Source organism: Nanorana parkeri, unplaced genomic scaffold (genome assembly GCF_000935625.1).
Source record: "Nanorana parkeri isolate BGI_ZX_2015 unplaced genomic scaffold, ASM93562v1 scaffold625, whole genome shotgun sequence".
Classification (NCBI taxonomy): domain Eukaryota; kingdom Metazoa; phylum Chordata; class Amphibia; order Anura; family Dicroglossidae; genus Nanorana; species Nanorana parkeri.
The window spans coordinates 687,357-710,766 of NW_017306893.1; the positions used below are offsets into that span (position 1 = coordinate 687,357).

A 23,410-nucleotide genomic window follows, 5' to 3' on the forward strand; every position below is an offset into this window, starting at 1 on the left:
GGGGGGGGGGGGGGTTCAATTTTAAATAAAAAGCACAATGCTGTTAGCATTTTTGGAAGCTGATCATTCTCCTTTGCTCATCTAACAGGGGAGAAATCCCCAAGGACAAGAAAAGCATCGAATAGTAGGGTTGCACAGATACCAAGTACAGTACTCGGTACGAGTACGAGTACATGTACCGATACTTTTGAGTTCCAAGACTACACTAGAGAAAAATTCAAAAATTAGGAGGCAGCTGTCATTTGTAAGGAGCACACGGAGCTCCTGGGATTTGTGCATCTCTGTTTAAATGTACGATTTTGTTTTTATAAATATAAATAAAGGGATGCACAGATACCAGTTTTGCGAGTACGAGTACTGGTACTTGCTGAGTACTTACAAGTACGAGTACTGATACATTTTTGTTTATTGTCATGCGACAGTTTTTCTAAAACAATACAGACTAATGATTTCAGGACAGTGGTGGAGCACCAGAGCCAGGTCCCAGCTGAAACCCTGGTAGTTCTTATGAAAATGCCAAGTATCTGCACTGGTACTCGAAAAGTATCTGTGCATCCCTAGTGCATAGTAATACCTGCTTGGCATAGACACAGATTAGAATGTCAATCACCACACTGTGTACAATTGTTCCTAGTAATTGTTATAGGTCAACCTACCCAATATTGATATTTGAGCTTTTGGTAAATGCTGGAGAGGTAAATTAAGTTGGGCAAAAAAACTGAGATTTTACTGTAGCTACGGCTCGACTGACCATTACTAAAATATCCCTTTTAGGTAGACTGACCCTTGACTCAGGCACCCAAGTCTTTAAATTGCATACTTTATAACATCCCAGTGTTTAATTGCATATTTTAAGGCACAGTAAAGAATGTATTTATTTTGCTTCTAAGGTGGTATACATTTAGTGTAGTTCCAAGTACTGGTGATGCGCTCATTTTAGGACATTCCTGTAGTCATCCCTTGTGATTGGTTTGGACCAGAATACATGATCAAATATATGAAACGAATACATTATTATACCAATACATAATTGTATTAACCTTTGGTCAGGTCTATATGTTTTTCTGAAAGTCGTTTTGCTTGCTCAAATACAAATATTGCCTCAAGAAATTAACTGTATCATTTAAAATAGTATGAAAGATGTATAGGTTATAGAATTTAAAGGTTATTTTAATAACGAAGTCTTTGACCATGGCACTGTGTCTGTTTCTTTGTTCTAATCTGTATATCCATTTACCAGATGATGTATTATTTTTACTGCTTCCACACAAAGCCTGCTACTTTCAGCTAAAAAGGGCAGCAACAAGCAACAAGATGCAACATGACAGCCATTTAATTTTTATTATTTTTTTCTTTCCCTTAATGTCCCCCTTCTACACTCAGCTGAACGAGACAGCCAAACAACTCATTGAGAAGGACAAGACAAGCATATCTACAGCACCAGGCTATGAGGTCCCTATCTCACTTGATGCCAGCCTGGTAGTCAGGGTGACCTCAAGTCCTCCTTTAAGCAGTACCTCTGCCAACCAGAGGCATATGGACATCAAGAAGAATGCCAAGAAACGCCACTCCTTCACAGCCCTCAGTATGACGCACAAATCCTCCCATGCCATGAATAACAGGCATTCCATGGAAATTAGTGCTCCAGTATTGATCAGTTCTAGTGATCCGCGCGCTGCTGCCAGAATCGGAGGCGTGGCTCAACTTTCATCCAGTGCTCCAGTCCAGGTAACTGTTTATACAGTAGCCACATGAGGGCAATAGTCTAAATAGAGCACCCATGTAGATGGCATTTGCCAAAACTAAGTTCATCAGCCGTGCTCTAAACTGGTGAACCCTGTGGCATGTATGCTTTAATACATGTGCTGACAATGGACATTGTCTACATGCTGCTTTGACTTCTTATTTCAATGTCTACTAATCCTAAATCTGACATATCTAATTTTTCTAATCTGTACTAAATTTTTGTTGCCCTCATTTTGACAGCATAACTAGGATCACATTACATGTGGCCAGATTTATAGTGCAGGAGGGAAGACTGTCTGTGTTTCCCATAGAAACGGATCAAATTCCAACTCTTTTTGCTATTTGACTACCGCTAGAAGAAAGACAGCTGAAATCTGATTGGCTGCTCTAGGTAGCACAGCTATTTTTCCTTCCTCCTTCTTTTATAAATCAGCCTCAGTATACTGTAGATGCACCTTGTTATTCATGGCTTTTGGAAGGTTAGTTGGCATGATATTTAATGCTCACATATTAACATGCTAAGCTTTAGAGTAACTTGATATTTATGATCCTAATATCTACATCAATTAGGTATTTACAACTCTGTATGTAATCATTTATGTCTTTGTCCTAATTACAAACAGTACTAAAAGCTGTTTTGAATATCACTAACTCCTTTTTCCCCCCCTAACCTTTTGCTTTTGAAAGAACAAGTGGATCATAACTTCTGATTTGTGTCTAACATCCACCTGCTGCTATCTGGAACTTGCTAATACTTTTGCTGTGAGAAAAGCTGCTGTTTTATAAATTCCTAAAGAAATGTCATTATATTTAAAAAATGCTTGAAATAAATCACAAAATGTAAGATCAGGGTATTGTCTGGCAGGAGATGTCCATGCTTGAACCTTTCTTAAATCCGTTATTCCCCATGGTGTTAATGATATCTGGTCTCAGATGGTACATTGTGCTTCTATTTCATTCACACTTCACTATTACTGACAGATGCACAGAAGGGTGAAGGGTTACATTTATTCCTCAGGCACTTCATGAATATTGAGGCTTTCTTATTTCTCAGTCTGGTTACATTGTGTCACTCAGATTATCCTATGAAGACGTCTGGAGCAATGCAGTACTAGTTAGCTGTGTGCTTGGTCATTGTTATCCTATGAAGACGTCTGGAGCAATGCAGTACTAGTTAACTGTGTGCTTGGTCATTGTTTAATAACATATGTATGATTGTATGTTTTAACATGTTGCACTTTTACACTCACACACATATAGGAAACTGTCAGTTTCAATTATTCAGAACAAAAGTTAACATCAGTTTTTCTGCTATTTAATTTAGATCATTTCAGTTAAATCTATATTTAGCCTTGTCATATAAGCAATTTTGTGACAGAGATTTCTGTCTGTAGCTGGCTACAAAATTGCTGCATTAACAGGACGTAGTACATGTCTATGCGGCTACAAATTTCTCATGTGATGTGAACATCAGCTGTATTTTATGACAAGGGAATCTACTGAAGCTGATGGTTGTTAGCCAGCTCAGAAATTCTGCTTATCTGTTTTCTACGCAGAAGTAGAGAGCCTCTTGAAGGGTGTGCTTCTTTAGTGATCATGATACCTCCCACGTTTTTGTAGAGTGCATGAAAGCAGCATATGTGCTGCTTTCTAGGGTTGGAAAAATGTATTCTTTTTTTTTTCATTATTATTCCTTATTTGCATAATAGTTTTGCTACATATGTCATGAAATTATAAAGACCATCTTCAACTGGTACTACTTTATTTCTAAAGTTACCGTGATCAATGACTAAAATTCCTTTCAATTTGTTTAATCTATAATTAGATTTATATACTGTATATTTATAAAGCTCTGACATATTCTGCAACACTTTGCAGGCAAAACCAAACCATCAACACAAAGGGGTTGATTTACTAAAGGCAAAAAAGCTTGCAAAGGAATTTGCACTATGCAGGGGAAGTTTCCCTTAGCTGAGTTTAGTGAATGAGGTGTATTTCTGCGGACTTCCGTCTTTTATTCATGTACAAGCAAAAATACTGTTTGTTTTTTTAGAATCTTTGCACATCATTGGGTATTCTTTGCAAAGTGAAATTTCACAACATCCACTAAGCTAAGGGAAACTTCCTCTGAAAGTGCAAATTTCCTTGCAATGTGAACAGTCAACTGGTATGTATGGATTTTGGGAGATTACTCTAGCATATAAATGTATAAATTCGCCAATAAATGTATTTTTAGAGCCAGATTTATTTTATAGGAACAATCTGTGATATCCACTTTTAGGGGTAATGTGTGAAATCCACCCATAGTAAATATTTAACAATAAAGTCCCTCTTCCAGAACTGATTTGCTGACTAGGTGACAGAAGGTGGCTGATGACATAGTGTTCCTATTTTTCAAGTTAATGGAGTAGGGAATTTACCAGTAAATCATTGTTCTGTTTATTGCTTTATTTTGCTTTATTTTTATTTTTTTTTGGTATATGCTAAGAAAACACAAGTATATAAAGATGTTAGGAGTACTTTGCTAAATAATTTTAATTATACCTTAGATGTTAAATATCTGTCAGATAAAATAATGTACATTGAAATTGGGATTTATTCATTCTCAAATGAAGTGTAGCAGAATAACATGCAGATATGGTCCCCTTAATATTTACTCAAGCAGCTGAATGCACATATGTAATGAGGTCGCTTTTTATCCCACTCGCACGGACATCTTGATTTTAAGCATGTGAGGTATTTTAATATGTGGCAAGCAATTTACCAAGGTAACTGTGCAAATTGCATCTGACATCTCAAACGTGAGCAGAGAGAAAGAGGCTGAAAAGGAGGAGGAGGCTTTTCAAAGTACCAGTCACATTAATTCAGCAAATGCATCAATACATCTGTTCTGTGTGATATCTTTTAATGGAATAACGACATTGACAAGCTCTACTGAGCTAATCTCCTTTTAGCAGGGCAGAGATATGCTTCCAATTTTAAATACTCTTTACCTGGTGTGAGAACAACAAATACTTGGAGGGAGAAAAAAAAATAACTTTTGATTTTTGTGTTCCATAAAACTGCAGTACCTGTCGATGGGGTTGTCCTTAAAAGAAAGCTTGAAATGAGATTGTAGAGGTTTTCTAAGGTGGGGAAAATACAACGTGATGATAGGTATTTGCAGATTTAAGTTTATAGTGGATTTGTAATTCACGATTAAGACGGTGACTACTTACTGTACATCAAGTGCCCTGTCAGTTAACAGATAAAGATTATTTTAATACCCCATTGAATACATAGACATATATTGATGCACTGGTGAGAAATGCTTCTTTTCTTATTGTTGAGATAAGGCGTGAAATGCTGTCTAATAAACAGCTCTGCTGGCTAGTATAAGCTAATTTGTCTGTTGAGAGATGTAAATAAGGAAGCAAGCAGTGGATCAGTGCTGCTTAACTAAGGAACAAGTGCTGAATTTAAAGTAAACCTGTAGCGATAGAAATACAGGGCTAGAGCAGGTTGCGTAGCTGTCTCTGGCTTCACGATGAGACAATGACCTGGAGCAAGCATGATGTTTAGAAAGTCATAATCAAGTCAGACTGTATACTGTACTTCAAGCCATTGGAAAACTATGACAGGCAATTAGGATTTTTTAAAGAAGTCATTCAAGTCCAGGTTTCCTTTAGAGGCATATCCGATCAGAAACAATTACTATTGGAACAAAAACTTTCCCAGGCAAGGTACTTTTATATTATGATATTATTATTTTTACCCATCTAGCACATAATTGAGTGTCATATACTGACACATATTGTATCTATTCATTGTTTTCGTGTGTCGTCCAAACAACAAATTAATTTGAGGGTTTTTAATTAAAAGAGAACTATGGGGAAACCTTTTTATCACATAGTTCTCTTTAGGGTCACGGGAGGACATATACTAACCTCCTCCCATGACCCAAAGCTCAGTATATAGTGAGCTACAGCTCACTATATATTGAGAGTGCCGCAGCCCGGGACGGATCCCGACAATACTGTCGAGATCCACCCAGCTGGCTGATTGACAGTGGGCCCTCCCCCGTCTGCTCCTCTAGTCGGCGCTGAAGGATCGGAGAGGGGAGGAATCCCTGTGGGGAGCAGTGACTCACAGTCACCGCTCTCTGCAGGGAGGTGAGCGAGAAGTGAGCGAGCGACAGTATGTGTTCGTTCAGTTCTCGATCAATAGAGCCGACTTGTGACAGTTTCATTGTCACACGTCGGCTCTAACTATGAGGATGAGTGAAAATCACTCACCTCATAGTTCTCCTTTAAGGGGTGTTTAAGAGTTCTCATTATCAGCTAGTGGTCAAAGATGGTATTGCAGTATATTTTGCTCAGTATATGTGCACATTGACTTTAAAGCTGTGATTCTCAACTGGTGGTTAAAAAAAAAACCAAAACATTCCCAGCACACTCACCAGCCAGCCTGCACAAAAAAGTACACCATCTTGTACAGAGGTACAGAGGTACAGAGGTTTTAGTTGCACAACTTTTGCAAAACAAGTGGAAGCCACTCTGCCTCATCAAGGCCCCTCAGTACAGTGCAGTCCTAACTCTAATCTATGAGTGCCTCCATCATGGAGCATATTTATAGCAAAGGATGAATTGGGGGCAGGTTCGCCAGGAGGTAGCCAAAGGAGGGTCCCAACCCCAGGTAGAGTGGGTTGCCATGTACCTTCCACTGCGCTAGGTGAGAGGCTCCTCAGCCTCCCCCTAGTGCAGCACTGTCAGTTCTCGCGCTGAGCAGCCATTCAAAATATACTGCCCCGCACCTAGTGTCAGCTTGAGATGGGTTGTGCTGAGGGGTATGACCGCGAGGGAGCTCCATCCATACGTGCATTGCTTACAGCTTCCTCTTGTGCCCTGTAGTGGTGCCTGGACTGGGGGTGACTTCACATTCTGCCTCCCTGGCACCTCTACAGGGCGCTCAGCAGAGTGTACAAGCAATGCACATATGGATAGAGCTCCTTCACAGCACAGCAGCCCACACGGGATCCCAGGCTGAGGATCCATTCCAGTTCACATAAGGTAGGGAGACTAGGTGGATCTTAAACATTTTTTGGGGGAGTGTGTGTAAGAATGTCTGAATGTGTGAGGTTGTGTCTGTGGTTGTGTGTGTATGTCAGTGTTTTTGAGGGCCCGTTCACAGTAGCACAGTGTGTTAATCGCACACTCCCGCGCAATTAATGCACTGTACCACGCAATCGCACCTACCACACATTCTGGTGCGGGAGGTGCATTGCGTTGCCATTTGAATGGGACCCCAAACACACCTCCCACCCACAGTTACATTGCCTGCACCGGAACGTGCAGTACTTCAATGCTGTGCATTCCAGTGCTGTGTGACTTGGGACACAACTTCATGGCCAAGGACAAATGTGGGTTCTGAGGCTACACAGGTTGAGAACCACTGCTTTAAAGGATAAGTGCACCTTTTGCCCCTTTTCCCTGACCTAACACTTCCCACATTCGCCCTCCACAGATGCATATGTTCTGAGATCCAACGCCCACAGACTCCAGGGAGTGTTCACATGTCATCTCTCTTCTGGCCACACCTGTGCTTCTTTGGGTGTTAGATATTTGGGTGGACTTTTTATTTTAAATGGGACTGAAGCCAAAAACATTTTACTTGTTTAAAGTTTATAGAGTGTAAGAGTAAGAACCTTACTTCCAGGTGCAACAACCACATGTGAAGTGAAGAGAAATCTTAAAAAAAGGACACAGAGAGCAGTACCAACACATTGATTTGAACGCCTCCCCAATCTCCTAAGGAAAGGTTTGCTACTGTCTGTGTGCCAGTTTGAGACATTACCCATACATCTTGCCCCCCAAGAAAAGCCTGACAGATGATATAGTCCTTTCAAATGCTGTAAAAATCTAAAACATACATTTTATCCTTAGTTTTTCTTTAAAGCAACCCTTTTGGTATGTCACAAAAGGTGTCCTGCAAAAGAAAAAAGAGAAAAACACTCCTCTAGCAAAAAGCAACTTCAGTCTTTTATCTCTTGCAGAGCTATGGTCTACATTGGTATTTGACACTCCCGGGTGTGTTGGATACCTGGTCCCCAACACTGTAATTCATTGAGATGACCCCTATGTTGTTACAGGGCATAGAAGGTGTTTCCAAGGTATAACCCCCCCCCCCCCACACACACACAACCACATCCTTAATCCTTGTAGTGATTAGAGAGCACGAGGATCCCAAGAGCTGTCTTCTTGGTAACCATGCATTCTCCATTGATCCACCACTATTATTGGAGAGACCTGGTACATCCTTTAGGAAGACAATACGAGCACAAACTATCTTGTGTTGCCTATGACTCTGCCTTCTGCATGAGTAATAGTAAACTCTAGCCAGTAAAAATGTGCATCAGTTATGTTAGGGTTAGTTAAGTAGTTAATGTTTTTACATCCTGCAAACTGTCTAACTAGAGTGCCTAAAAAAGGTTTTATTTTATCTGGCTTTATTAGACCTGCAGCTGCCATGGATGTAGCTGTCTAAATGTCGAATATTTTCCTGGAAGCCACCTTGATTTATATATAATTCATTCACACTAAGCAGATAGAAGGCTTTAAAGAGATTATGCCCCATTAAGCTGTAATAGTTTCTTTAGCTGGTGTGAGATCAGCTTTTACTCTGTGAATGAAAGATCTCTGCACTTTACAGCTTGTGTCACCCTACCGGTCTCTATAGTCACAGGAACATTTACACTCCATTAGCTGTACATTATGCATGCAAGCATCTTCAGTTCTGCTTGTTTGCTACTTGCTTCTATGGAGTGGCTTACAAAATATAGCCATAAAGTGTGCTACTACAAAGGGAATTCAACAAACCCATTGGACATATTTTTATTTCTTAAAGATAAGCTATAATGTATTTTATTAGGTACACATTTTAATCTATAGTTTTTACCATTGACTAAGTAATTTTTGATATGCTTTATATGCTTGTTATTTCCATTGTTGCGTTCTATATACAGAGATGTAGATTTTCCTTCTATTGGCTATCTGTGCATCATGGCTTTTCTAAGCATCTCAGTTTAGCTGATATAGAAGCAGTTAACGACTTACTTAGTTAACGGAGTGTTAGTTTCAGCCACAGACAGAAAAGAATAGAAAAGTACAATCACTGTGCAGCTGTACTAAGCAGAAGAATCACCCTGACTGTATAATAGCTTCCTGGATATAGACTACACAAAGCTGATATTTCTGTAATGTGGGAAGCTGTCATGTTACCCAACCTTCTCTCATGTATTTCGAGAAATATTAAAGTTTCTACTGTAGGCTAGCATTCACTAACAGCAGTGGCGGAACTAGGGCCTGAGCCTACGGGGGGCCCAGTATCTATTCAAACACAGCCCTGGGGCAGAGATGGGGGGGCCCGTTGGTGTCCGGCCGCCGGTTACCATCGGATCGGTATGCGGCGCCCCCCCCCCATCTCTGCGCCGGGAGTGATCACATTGGCTGACGGGCCCCCTGTGTGTGACGTGTCAATCTCAGCGCACCCGTGTACTCAGGCGGCTGTCTGCTGGGTCCTCACGGCCGATCCCCAGGCTGCCCCCTGCAGTGCTTGTATGCTTTCTTTTAATTCTCGGCTCCCTCCACAGTTTTCGGCGCAGAGACGAGGGAGCCGGTCGGCCGCGGAAAACTGTGGAGGGAGCTGAGAATAAAAAAAAGCCTGCAGGGGGCAGCCCTGGGACTCGGCCGTGAGGACCCAGCAGACAGCCGCCTGAGTACACGGGCGCGCTGAGATGGACACACACACACGGGTGGTTTTCTGCAGCCTCCCACACCAGGAAACAGCCAGAGGAGGTGAAGGTAAGTTAATACATAAAATCATTATTTATTTATTTTTAGCCCAATTGATGGCATTGCTGTATAAAGTACAGCTGGTATTTGTAGTTCTATATAGCAGGTCCCATTCTGCATTGCAGCAATGCAGAATGGCACCCTCTATGGAGGACTACAAATCTCAGCAGTACTTACAGCAATGTCATTTTTCCAACTTTTTTTTTGTGGTTGCTAAAGGGGATATGGGTTAGGGGGGTTTGTGGGGGTTTTTTTTGGTGGGGGGGGGATAACTTTACTAGTATGTGTAGTTTTTTTAAGTCAGTGTCGCAATAATGGAACCAATGAGATTGATTTACTTAAGGCAAATAGGCTGTTCACTTTGCAAGGAAATTTGCACTTTGGAGAGGAAGTTTCCCCTTAGTTTAGTAAACGAGGTCAGCAAATATACTGTTTTTTTATTTTCCTTTCACATGATTGGGTATTGTTTGCAAAGTGAAATTTCACCACATTCACCAAGCTAAGGGAAACTTCCCCTGCAAAGTGAAAATGATCTTACAAGTGAACAGCCTATGTACCTTTAGTAAATCAACTCGAATGAGTCAGTGTAATGGCCTGGAACCAGCATTTTCTAAAAGGAGAACAGCAATGGCAGCCCCCATTTCTCTTTAGAAAGGTTCACTTAAAGACGGTGGATTTATGTAGACAGGTGAGCAAAGTGACATAAGTTGATATACTAGAGGTAAAGTGACTGCTTACTAAGCTATATGATGATTGACTTTGTAAAGTGTATGTTCATTTTGCGATGCGAACTATAGTAAATAAGATAAACCCATGTTCACTATACCCAACAATGCGTAAATGAAATGAACAAAGTAGGATTTTTGCTAGCACATGATTGTTCAATTGAGATGACCACTGCTTTATCTGATTTTTATAGCCTCAGTGAACATTTAGTTTGCTAAGTAAACAGTTCATGTTCCTTTATCATCCCCCTTTTTTTTTACATGTTTAGTTTCATGATTACCTAGTTAAGTTGATGAGAGACCATATGGAGGAATTATTTTAATTATCTCCTCTACCTAAGCAATGTATGTCACCACAGAAGGCAATCAGGCTCTTAAAAATACCAACTGGCTCTTTATTGAAATCAGACCAAAGGAGAACAGGGGGGGCACCATTCGAGTGCACAAACTCTTACAATAGTTATTATATTTTAATTTCCAACTTAATGATACAAAGTCAATAAAATGACTGGATAGGGTATTGGTGAACTCAACATGTACATTTTAGTGTCCACAAACAGTGTATTATGGTACATGTGCTTGACTTTAAAACTTTAGCCAACTGGTGGGTGTACACAACGTGCCACTCAAAAAACATTTATGTTTCCTAGTAATCAGGAAATCCAATAAAGATGAGCCTATTTTACAATCATTTGCACAGCTAATGACAATGCTGATGTTCAAAATGCAACAAAGCGGAAAATGATTTTTAGATATTGCTGGCATGAGCCCAAAATGAAAATGTGGAAAAGCATGAAAAAAAGCTATTGTAGTTCTTTATTTTTATGTCAATTGACTAGACTTGCTACAGGACTGATTTTTTTCTAATGTTATAAATCTTGCCGCTATAGTAAGGCAAAGTGCATAATACAAAAACTTACAGGAGACAATATTTTATAAGCAATGAGCAAAGTACAGTAATCTATCAGGACCAACAGATTAAAGCTGAACTCTAGGCAAACAGCTAAGTACACAGATCAAATACTGTGCATACATGGGAGTTGTTTTACCTTTCAAAGGATCTGTCCATCTAGTCCTGAGATATACACAGCACTGGCACACAGCACAGCTCTCTTGGGTTGGAAAGGAGGCCTTAATTTTCTCTGCTGCTGTTAAGTAACATTAACAGGTCTTGTCCATCCCCCAACCTGGGATTGGGCAGTGAAATTAGAACCAACAGACTGATTAGCTTATCTCTCTGTCACTCTGTGTGTCCCCTGCTAGCACATGAGCACTGCAGCACAACTGACTGGCTTCTTGTGAAGCTTCTCCATTTTCCAGTCTGAGCCCTGCTATAACAGGGGATTGCAAGAGGCTGATCAAGTCAAATTCAGGTACCTACACTGCTTGCATTAAAAATACTGTATATTAAATTATGGGGTCTATTCAGGAAGCTGCCGAGGGCAGCCGAGTGAATGACCGATCTGAAGGGAAGTGAGCCGAACACTGTTCGGCTATTCACTTCAGGCTGGTACGGCTAATTTCAGCCGTACATCGGCTTGCTTCGCGTGGCTTCGGGTCGGCCGAATATGCTCAGCATGTTCGGCCGACCCGAAGTGCAGAATACATACAATATTGAATTAATGTGGGTCTGTATAACAGCCTGGATTTCAGAAAAGTAGAGGTCTTATTCTATGTGCTCTAAACTGAGCATACACTTTAGTTCATATGGGTTACACCACTTTGCACCTTGTCTTTTGCCTTTTTAAGTAAATGTAGTACAGCAAATAGATCAGTTTGCAAATTTTGTTTGGATGGGGGTGGGTGGTAGTGAACTTTACAAGTTTTCAGAAAGGAGTGTTAGAAACTATAGTGACAGCCAACAACTCATGCTGACAATGTGTTTTACCAAAAAAAGCTTGGCTAGTGGCAGGCCAAAATCATCAACATTAAAAGAAAGAAAGAGACAATCACAAGATGAAAGGAAGAAGCACAGAAATGTTTTTGCTGCAAAAAAAGTTTAATTAGCTTTCTGTCTGAACCTTGGAAGTTTAACAGAAAACTTGTTCTTCAAAAGGACCAACAATAAACTGTATTTGAAAAACACATCTCCTTTTAGTTTCTTCAGTAGATAACTCTTAAAAGTTCCCCAGAAACCACAAAGAACAACAGGAAACCTTTTTTTTTTGCCTGGAAGAAAAGAAACATATGCTTTAAAATCCAGTCATTTCGTATGCTTGGATGGTGTTATTCTCTTTTTACACATTTTTTACACATCATAAAGTAACAAGTACCAATACTTGTACACATTTCTCAAACATTCTAGAGATACCATTGGACAGGAAATCGTCAGAACTAAGGGCAGGAGTTAGGTTGGTGGCTATTCTTTCCCTGTAATCAAGTGTTCTGGATATTCCTTCCTGTAAACTCTACAGGGAGATTGTCACTAAGGACAACCGATGGGAAAATAGTAGGGATGCACAGATATATCGGAGACCGATACATATCAGCCGACAATAGCTCTTTTGGGGAAATGCCGAAACAACAAAACATTTGCCGATACAGACCCACCTCCCCTGCCCGCCCACAGTACAAGCTTCAAACACTGCCCACCAAGCTGAAGTTCCCGCCACCTGCTCTGACTCTGCCCAGACCCCACTCGGACTGACCTGACTCTTATGCGTGAGCGGCGAAAATCCTCTTCTGTGTGAGCGGCGAAAAATATTTAATAAAAAAAGAATAAATAAATATTAAAACATTAAAAAGTTTATAAAAAATAAATAAAAATAAAATATTTAAAAGTTTTGAAAAAATTTAAATAAAAAACATTTTTGGTTTTGGCCTGACATTTCTTTTTTATTTCGGTTTTTGTTTCGGTTTTGAAATGTCCATTTCGGTGCACCTCCAGAAAATAGCACACACCTGATGTTTGCTAGTACAAGTTTATCTGTTTAGTTTTCTGGGCTGAAGGAATCTCTAGAAGAGGTGTAGAGGGAAAAGCCTATTGTTGATTTCATAATTACTGACAAATACATTCAACCAAAATACGTGGAGATGGCACCTCTTAAATAGTGACATTTGTATTAAGAAATATCAATGTTTGCTGAATACATGGCCGAAAGGAAGAACATAATAAATGAAAAAGTTGAACAGTGCCAGTAAAATGGAAGATTTAATTCTAGATGCCCAAAAGACTTTTGGATGCACTGGTTTTTATTTGAAGCAAGACTGTGGCTACTTTAAAACAACAAAGCCCCTCTAACTGCATAAACAGAGCAAGTTAAACAAAACCTGGGTAAGCTACAAGAAATTCAAACAATAGCATATCATGACTGTACTGTGTTGTAAAACGTTTATACTTGATGTATTTTTAAAGAAACCTGGATATTTGGATGTCTGAGTAATATTCTTTAAATAACCTGTACATATTTTATTTTTGTGTAATAAATTTTTATTGAGAAAGGTTTTTCCAAATAATAAAACACCAAGTACAATACAAAAAAACCCAACATTCAAGGGTAGACAATAAACACTGACACGATCACAGTACAGTCAGCAGGACATGTAATTGTGTGTAGCATTCCAATTCTAAGACCATGTCCTGACCCAATAAAATCAGACTCTGTAAGTGTGATCCAGGGAAAATGGGAAAGGGAGGATGGTGAGGTGAGGCAAAATTAGGGCGTGAGCAGACTCACAGGGATGGGGGGAGGGGGGGGATTGAGGAAAGGAAAAGGAGGTAGGATCCCATCACGCCCACAAAGGATATGCGATGTAAACCTTGCAGTCATAATGTTGTGACCTCATGCGCCCCTATATCTCCGGTGCTCAGAGCATCGATCTCGATCCCAGAGGTACACTCACATCCAAACCTGTACATATTTTAGACATTTTCAACATTGCGAAAGATATCTCTTCTGTGTATTGCCTAAAAAGTAAGGCAATATATTTGAAGAACCTTGATGAACAGTCAAATAAATACAGAGATTGGTCTTTGACAGATGTACAGAATTTTTTCATTCTACTTTTAGGTAAAATGTGAACCTCAGGCTAGTTTCCTAAAAACCATAACTCTGATGTATGGACCAGAAATAACTGCAACCCTGGCCACATAATGCAAAGCTATCATACAAGAAAGTTGAATAGCTTTAACCCACAGTAATGGATATTAGTATAAGAAAGAAAGAACACATTGGGGTTGATTTACTAACCTTATAAACACACCACAGACATGTATACACCTTTGTAGTGTGTTCCCTCCCAGCATGATCTATGGGTGGAATCTAAACACCTTTGTAGTGTGTACACACCCAGCGGGTGTGTTGTGCAAAGCCAAGCATGAATTGCAAGGTGATGTTGTGTAAATTAGCTCTATGTTGTGTTGCTTGCGTTGATGAATGCAGGAATGTAAATGCATGAGCTAACCATTTTTGTCTAAACTGTGAAGCAGCATTATATATGCATCATGTGCATGATTTTTCCATATATGGCATTAGTGGAAATATGCTTTTAGAGACTTTTTGGTTGATAAATACGTTTTGCTGTGTGAAAATCACACGCACCTGGTGCGTGCGTGTGCTTAGGTTAGTAAATCACCCCCATTGGCTTACCGTTTATGTGTAATTAGCCTGGACAGCACTGCTTCCTTAATGTGTCTTAACAGGTGATCTTCAGTAAGACCTTAAAAAAAGGAGCGCAAAAGCAGTCCTAAAAAATGCGCCAAGAGGATTAAGTACCTAATTAATATTTGTGAGCTACATTTTAACCATCTGTCTGTATCATAATTTAAGAAATAACCCATATAGCATTATTATTAATAGTACACTATGAGAAGTTCAAGGCCAATGAGGTAGATGGGGGGCACTGTGGGAGGCTGGGCATTGCAGACCACTCTGGCAGGATGGGGGCACTATGGGAGTTGGGGGGCACTGTTATAGGATTGGGGCACTGTGGCAACTGGGGGCTTTGGGAGAGGTTTGGGAGCACTGTAGGAGCTGGATGACAAAGTGATAGCTTTGGGGGCCCTAGTGAACATTTGGGGGAACTATGGTAGCTCGGGGGCACTGTGAGAGGTTTGGGGATCTGCAGCTGCTTGGATGCCTTAAAGTGGCTAGGGGCACAGTGGGGGCTGCATGCAGCAGATATTCTACTCCCCACACTTATGTCAGACCTGCAGTCGTCTACAGTGAAGTGAAACTTCTTCCTTCCCTTGACATGTGTCACATGAATAGGTAGAGGAAGACAGGACTTCACTCCCGAGCAGGAACCTGTACTAATGGCAGGTCTGCTGCTGCCCTACATTATTGGAGGCATTGTGATGCCTTATGGACAATGACCTGTGCTGGAATGCTCCAGCATGAGAAGCCTGCTGCCCCTCTGCAGCCCTGGTAGCATGGTGCGGGCAGTGAAAGTCCACTCCAACCACTGGCTGGATGAGGAAATAAATGGAAGCCCTCTAGATCGGTTTAAAGGGAAAAAAAACATTTATTTACCACTAATTTTAAACACATATTGGGGAATTTGTGTGAGGTTTTGGAGTCAAAAGACCTTTTTCCTCTGTCCCAAAATCTCTTTGGATCAATTGGGAAGAAGCGAGAAGTAGCAAAACAACTTATTTAAGTAAGCATATCAACTATCTCATTTTCTGTGGAGAAATGTAATACTGCAGGATTTCTTGGTAGACAATTTTCATTCATGTCCACCCCATGCTGATGGTATAAGCTTCATCAGTCTTGATGTCCTTTTGCACATATCTACATGTATGAATTCACAACAAAAAGTGCGACCTCCAATCTCCGTTTGCATCCTCCATTTCCATCTCCGATAGGATATTGATGTACACTGAGTTTTACAACCACCTATACAGTGGTACAACAGGGAGCTATTGTTGCTTGGCCTCCATGATGTATTGAACTGCCGGGAATCATATTTAGGGTGTGTTATTCTCCACAGAGGTGTAGCCTGTGGGGACCATGTGAAGTTTGATACTTATCACCATACATGAAGAACTGGGCTATACTTGCTATGCTATGTACATCATCGTTTTATTGCACTATTTTCAGTTGGATTTATCAGAGTCACACTTTTTAATCTTTTGATGAAAAATCACATATATATAATTAGTTTTTTCTTAATAACTTAAGAAGAAGAAGGCTCTGATTGTTGCTACACCACTCCTTTGGAAGTCACAGTTTTTGTTATTATATCACTTTTAGGAGTGGGACTTTTCTTTAGAGCCTTTAGATATATAGGTTTCATAGGATAGAGTAGATTATTAGTAGTGCAGTTTATATTTAATATCTATATTTAATATGAGACTATCAGACTTCCTCCTACATGTTGTTTTCATGTTGGAATTCACCTGGGCTTGTGCTTATATAAAATCAGCCCTCAGTTTCAAAATAGCAATGTGCAGATAAATTTCCAACAATGATCAAGGACCATTTTCATCCCTAGTCCTTGTATGCCCCATTCTATCTGCCCATCCCAACAAAGACTATTTTGTAGTGAACATCAGTTCTAAGATGAGAGAAAAGAGTGGGTATCGATTAGGGTGTGGAGATGGGAATTTCAGAGGGTACTGTGACTACCTTAGAGGACCTAAAAGAAAACACAGATAGGAACTAAAAAATATTCCCTCCTCATGTATCACTTCCCCCTCCCTTTTAGATTGTAAGCCCTCAGGGGCAGGGCCCTCCTTCCCATCTTGTCTTGAATTGTATTGTGATTGTAATGTCTTCCTTATATTGTAAAGCGCTGCGCAAACTGTTGGCGCTATATAAATCCTGTATAATAATAATAATATGCACATTATAGGAATCAGTTGGTGCAACAAGAGATTCTGAATTATTTTTTAGACACACTGAGATTCTCTTGATGCATTAAAAATAAATATATTGATGCGTGCCCACGACCAAAGCTGCACATTTAACTTGTAGAGAACTCTTAAGCCTAGTTCAAATGGGTTTCAACTTGTATAAGCGCATCATGAACTCATTGCTTTCCAAGCATTCACAGTTTTTTCTTCAGGGTTTTGTTAAAGCTTTTAAAGCGCAATTAATCTCCAGTCTGGGTATGTTAAAAACGGATCTTAATAGGAGTACTGACTGACACTGTAAACAAGCTGCTAGCAGGCTTCAGGAAGCTTCAGCACAACTTGAAGCTTATAACCATCAGTGCTCAGCGCTATCAAGTGTAAATACAAAATCTTCCTGCAACTTAAAGCTTGTTGAAAGCCTGCAAACAGCACAATACAAGTGTTTAAAATTCCCAAACTGGAGGTGAAGGGTGTTTTAAAGGCTTCAAGAAAGCTGCTCAAAGCTTCCAGAAATCTTCTCAAATGCTTTGAAAAAGCTTGCCAAAAATTTGGTATTCACAGTTCTCTAGACCTAAGTCGTGCCCCCCTTCGTCCTAGTGATACAGACTACTGTACTCTTTTTGTACATTTGCAAAAGGACATATCATTTTTTTTAGCTGGGATTCACCAGGTTTTGTGTTGCTTGTAATGCAGCCCTTGTCTCCAATACATTGGGGTGAAAACAGGATTTCACTGTAAACCCAGAACCCTAATTTAGCCTAGGGCCTTGTGGATTCCTTTAATTCTGATAAAGAAATCTGCCTTGATCATAAAGTCTGGGATGGTAGGAAATACTGGATGAAGGAATAACAGTAGGAGCTGAAGCCAACACTTTAATTCCTGTTCAATTTTCTTAGGTAGGGTCAGCAAGAAGGTTTATTTTCCCCATTAGACTGTTCTGGTCCGCAGTTAATTGCAGTAGAGAGGAGAGAAGTGAAAGTCCAGATTAAAGCTATTAAACAGCCTTTTTTAGTAGCCAGTTCATGTAAAAAGATACTCTGCCCCCTAATGATCTTTCAAATGATTGTTTAATACAAGATTCTCTTAAGGATCACATAAAAGCTGATGTCTTGTAAGTAGATTAAGAGTAAAGCTGGCCATACACCTATAGATTATGTGCAGATTTTCTACGGTCAGATGGAAAAAGTGCAACAGATCTACGATAAACTATGTGGATGGAGGAATCGCCTACTGGGCCAAGCTTCAATATCTTGTTCGTCAGCCCCGCTGGCTCTCAAAATACCTGAACAATGCCTGCATCCAATCAGATTGTTCAGGTATTTTGACAGCCAGCAGGGCCAACTAGCAAGATACTGAAGCTTTGCCCAGTTTGGAGATTCCTCCAGCCACACAGTTTAGCGTAGATGGAGGAATCTGTTGCACTTTTTTGATCTGACCATAGAAAATCTGCAGATAATCTATAGGTGTATGGCCAGCTTAGGAAACCAGATTGATGAAAGGCTAGGTCCACCAGCAAGGTTGTATGGTGTCTGCCTAATTCATTCAAAATATTTAATTCTAAAATAACCAAAGACATATCTCATAATGCCCTAAATGTTTTCAGAGCATTGGAAAGGCCAAATGCTTTTGTTTTCTGCTGGAAAATATATTATTTCTGTTTGAACCCTATTAGTGGAGTGAAAATGATTAAATAATAGAAAGAGTCATTTATGTCTATCTGTATAGGGAATCTTTTAGATGGATTGTATGAAGGACTTGTAAGCCTTCTTTATGAAAGCATTTTGACTTTATGAAAGCATTTAGAGTGCATTTGAACCCAAGAACAAAATGTAATATATTGACACTTACCAGTCTTTAGATGTAGTGGCTGCATTAGTTTTCTTTTTGTCAGTCATTCTTTTATTTTCACCTCTCGATCCTGCTAGTAACATACTTCCTGTGACGGGGTGGCAATGCTTACTCATTGTACTATTCCTGTGGAATAGTACAGCATTGTCACCCTAGGACAGGAATTTTATTAGGGCTACAGAATAACTCCTCATGCCACTTCTCCATAACATGTAGTTCTAACACTATTTCGTATAGCATTGTTTAAGATGAGATTGCACAGGATTGCAGAGATTGCACAGGACAGCACATGGATTTTTTGGCAGGATAATCTTGTATATTTTGCATTTTTTAACAGATATACAAAATACTTTCAGTGGTATATTTAACAGACCAAAAGACAGCGAACAAGAGAAGTTCATTGTTAGGTTTTACATATACTTTATACTTTAAAGGAGAACTATGAGGTGAGTGCTTTTCACGGAGGGGGGAGGGGGCGGGTACAGCTGGCTCGGCCTCTAGATAGGCAGAGCCAGCTGTCAGTCACGCAGCTGGGCGGATCCCAGCACAATTGTCTGGATCTGCTTCAGCTGCGGCGTCTCAGTATACCGTGAGCAGCAGCTTGTTGTATACTGCAGCGTGTCAGTATACTGCGAGCTACAGCTCGCGGTATACTGAGCCTAGGGTGAAGGGAGGATGCTAGTTTGTGTCCTCCCGTTACCCTAAGGAGAACTATGGGGAAAAGCCTTAACCCCACAGTTCTCCTTCAAGCGTTATTGTTTATTATAAGATGGATAGATCCATTGGGGGTGATTTACTAACCTAAACACACGCACGCGCTAGGTGCGTGTGATTTTTACACAGCAAAACGTATTTATCAACCAAAAAGTCTCTAAAAGCATATTTCCACTAATGCCATATATGGAAAAATCATGCACATGATGCATATACAATGCTGCTTCACAGTTTAGACAAAAATGGTTAGCTCATGCATTTACATTCCTGCATTCATCAACGCAAGCAACACAAAATAGAGCTAATTTACACAACATCACCTTGCAAATTCATCCAGGGCTTTGCACAACACACCTGCTGGGTGTGTACACACTATAAAGGTGTTTAGATTCCACCCATAGATCATGCTGGGAGGGAACACACTACAGAGGTGTATACATGTTCGTGGTGTGTTTATAAGGTTAGTAAATCAACCCAATTATGTCCAAACCATCATACATCCATCATATCCATCATACAAACAATTATTAACAGACTTGCACAGCCCTCTCTTTGGGGAATAGTTATTTTTTCTCCTTTAACACTAAGTTAAAAATTTCAGCAATTAATATAGGATCCAAGCTACCTCCGGCATGAACAGCTGTGTTTAAGACAAACCAACACATTCACATAAAATTAATTTATTGTAACACACTAGAGTTGTTTAAATGCCAGGTTTAAAAAGTCATAACCTTCAGAGTGTTTGTTTAAATGGTATCTTAATGAAGTGAACTTTGTTGGAGGTTGTCGGTTGGAGGCTAAATCTGCCCATCTGGCACTGACTCTTTTCACCTCTCTCACTAGAAGTATATGATAATTCCACCTCTTCAGATTGATATTTCAGCTGATTCATGAGAGAATCTGAAGTCATAATTAAATTCAAGCCTGTCATCAATTTAATTAGCTATGAAGGCAAAACTCCCACCAAGCTGATTCACAAGAATTTGTGACAAGAATTGCAGCACTTCATTTTATAACCGATTACCAACAAGGAAAAATGCTTAGATTATGTCTTGCCTACTGTATATCAAGATGTATAAGTTTTCATTCTTTTTTAATATCTTTTTTGGAGAGGAAGTGGAGGAAAACAAGAGTTGCCTAACTCTCTTAGTTTTGTGTCTCATTCCCACAACTATAGTTTCCTGCTTTGCAGAGGAGGTCCTATTGAAATTACTTTTGGGATGGGACCATTCTTCTAAATAATGATAGTGTCATCAGTGCTGATTGTCTCAATGTATCACATGGGGTCTTTATGGCAGGCACAGGTTGCTCTAGTGCAGTAGCAACCTTTCAGTGCTGCATGAGTAGTATTGAGTAGTGAGATGATTTCTTATGGCTCCCAGCAGGTACTCTGTTGCCAGAATCAGCCTTCTAGTAAAAAAAATCACATAACCAAGGTGTAATTTGGCTATAGTTACCAAGCTACTAAGCAATGTATGGAAGCAGTATGTCGCACGTATAATCAATAACCCTCTGATCACTCATATATTTCTGCGCCTTGCACCTCCCATTATAGTGATACTTGTCTTGGTTGGAAAACCACCACCACTGGCTCACTCTTTTTTCCATTGACTTAGCAACACACAGGATATTTGAAAAGTGTCCATACAGGGATTTAAAAGGGATTTAAAAGGTGAAGTAATTTAATATATAGTTACATAGTAACATAGTATTTGAGTTTGAATAAAGACATTAGTCCATCAAGTCCAACCTATTAGGATCTCATTCTAGGAGTACCTGTACCCCTGTATATAACGGTCCCTTAAGAAATCGTCATAAAGTTTCTTGAACAATTCCACATTATTTGCTGAAATCACCGCCTGTGGCAGTGAGTTCCAGACCCTAACTGATCTTACTGTGAAGGACCCCCTTCGCCCCTTGTGCTGGAGTTTTTTTTTCCCACCAATTTTAGGTGGGGGCCTCTAGTTTTTGTCATGGAGTTAATTTTAAACAGTTTATCGCTAATGTTGCTACCACCATTGAACATTTTGTACATGGAGATCATATCCCCCCTTAATTTTCTCACCTCCAATGTGAACATGTTTAAATTTAGTAGCCTTGTCTCGTAGCTCTGGTCCTCCATACCCCTAATTAGTTTGGTTGCCCTCCGCTGGACTTTTTCCAACTCAAGGACATCTTTTCTTAGTACTGGTGACCAGAACTGGACCGCGTACTCCAGATGAGGTTGAACCAACGATCTATAAAGTGGCAAAATTATAGACTTGTCCCTGCAATACATCCCCAAACTTTGGCCAAAAGTTTGTGCAACTAAAACCTCTGATTTTAACGTATACTGTTGACAGGGCTAGTTGTCTGGTTGCAGGCTGGGTGGCAGGTTGAGCCTGGGGAATTTTTGTGTTTTGTATTGTTGTAAGGCTTCCCAATGTGCGCCCTGCTATAAAGGCTGGTTATAGATTCATGCATGTACCATCTTTTCTAGTTTGACTATTTTTGGTTTGGGGGACGCACTGGAGTCCCAGCGTGCATTTTTGGTTGCTGGGCCTCCAGTGCGTCCCTGCACCTCTTTAGTAGGAGTTGGCTACCTCCATGTACACCTGCATGTAATTTATCGACTTCATTAATATGCTCACACTTGGAGACTCGGATACATAGAGTTAGGACCACACTTTGCAGAGGTGCCTTGGCGAAGGCAATATAAACCAATATCTAGAAAAATATGTGTACATTTTATTTTGTACAATTTAAAAATATATCATAAAAACAAACATTAAAAATAGTGCTCCACTGGGTATAACTCAGCACAATTGCACCAACGCCTGATCAACGTTACAAATACTCAGAGTCCAAGGTCCACAAACTCGTGAAAGATTATCTGGTCATATGAGATGTAGATGTCCAATAAAGATGGAGACTTGGCGTGGTGCTATACCACAAGGATGTGTGACACGTTTCGCAGTGTAGAATCTGCTTCATCAGACTTTATTGTGCTTGGTAATTTGTATGTGTATCTAAGAGCACAGTATCTTCCATTTACACCTTCTGTCCACAGCCAGGCATCAAGCGCCGTCTAACCCGCGTACAATAGGGGATCCCAGGAAGCCTTCAGATAGTCTTAGAACTGGCATCCATATAGCCAGGGGGTGAAGAGCAATGGAGCTTAGAGTCAGGACAAGAGGTACAATCGCTGTATGAGGATCACTTTATAGGCAAAGCATTTTTTTTCTATATGGCAAAACAAGCTAGTAAATAATAGTACACCAATAATGTTGGCATATCTTATTTTAGCTATTATTTATATCACAAAAGATGTTAGATATCAAAGAGAACATTTTAAGTTGATTTTATACAACCAAAGTGTTTCTATCTATGAAGAAAACTAATCTCAAATTCACAGAGAAGTGTGTAAATAAATTAGGACCATGCAAATTTCATGATGTTGATGAACAGATCAAACGCAGAGTTATTATATCAGTGAAATTATCTAAACTACACAGACTTGAAACAAGATCACTTCAATCTCTATATATTACCAAAATGCTTAGCAGTGACACTTACTGAAGCTTTTTATTTTTTTATATGCCTGTGTTCCAGAGACTTGATTTCACTAAACAATGCTTTTTGACTCATGTCCCCTATGTTTCCATTAATAAAAGGAATGGGGAACAGTTTGCTCTGTTATCTTGTGCAACCAGTATGTATCTACTACAAGTGTTGAACATGGAACACTAGGTTTTATTCAACCTATACTTGTT

The 23,410-nt window shown here is 39.9% G+C and overlaps 1 protein-coding gene across 1 annotated transcript in view; it reads left to right on the plus strand.

Annotated features, from left to right (window-relative positions):
• LOC108792285 (SH3 domain-containing RING finger protein 3-like) overlaps positions 1–23,410 on the plus strand; it is a gene marked incomplete at its 5' end in the record, with an annotated part of 152,550 nt that overhangs the window by 54,015 nt on the left and 75,125 nt on the right. The window contains one exon of the mRNA XM_018563027.1: positions 1,384–1,728. Coding sequence (XP_018418529.1) covers positions 1,384–1,728 — 345 coding nt within the window. The remainder of the gene's footprint in view (positions 1–1,383; positions 1,729–23,410) is intronic.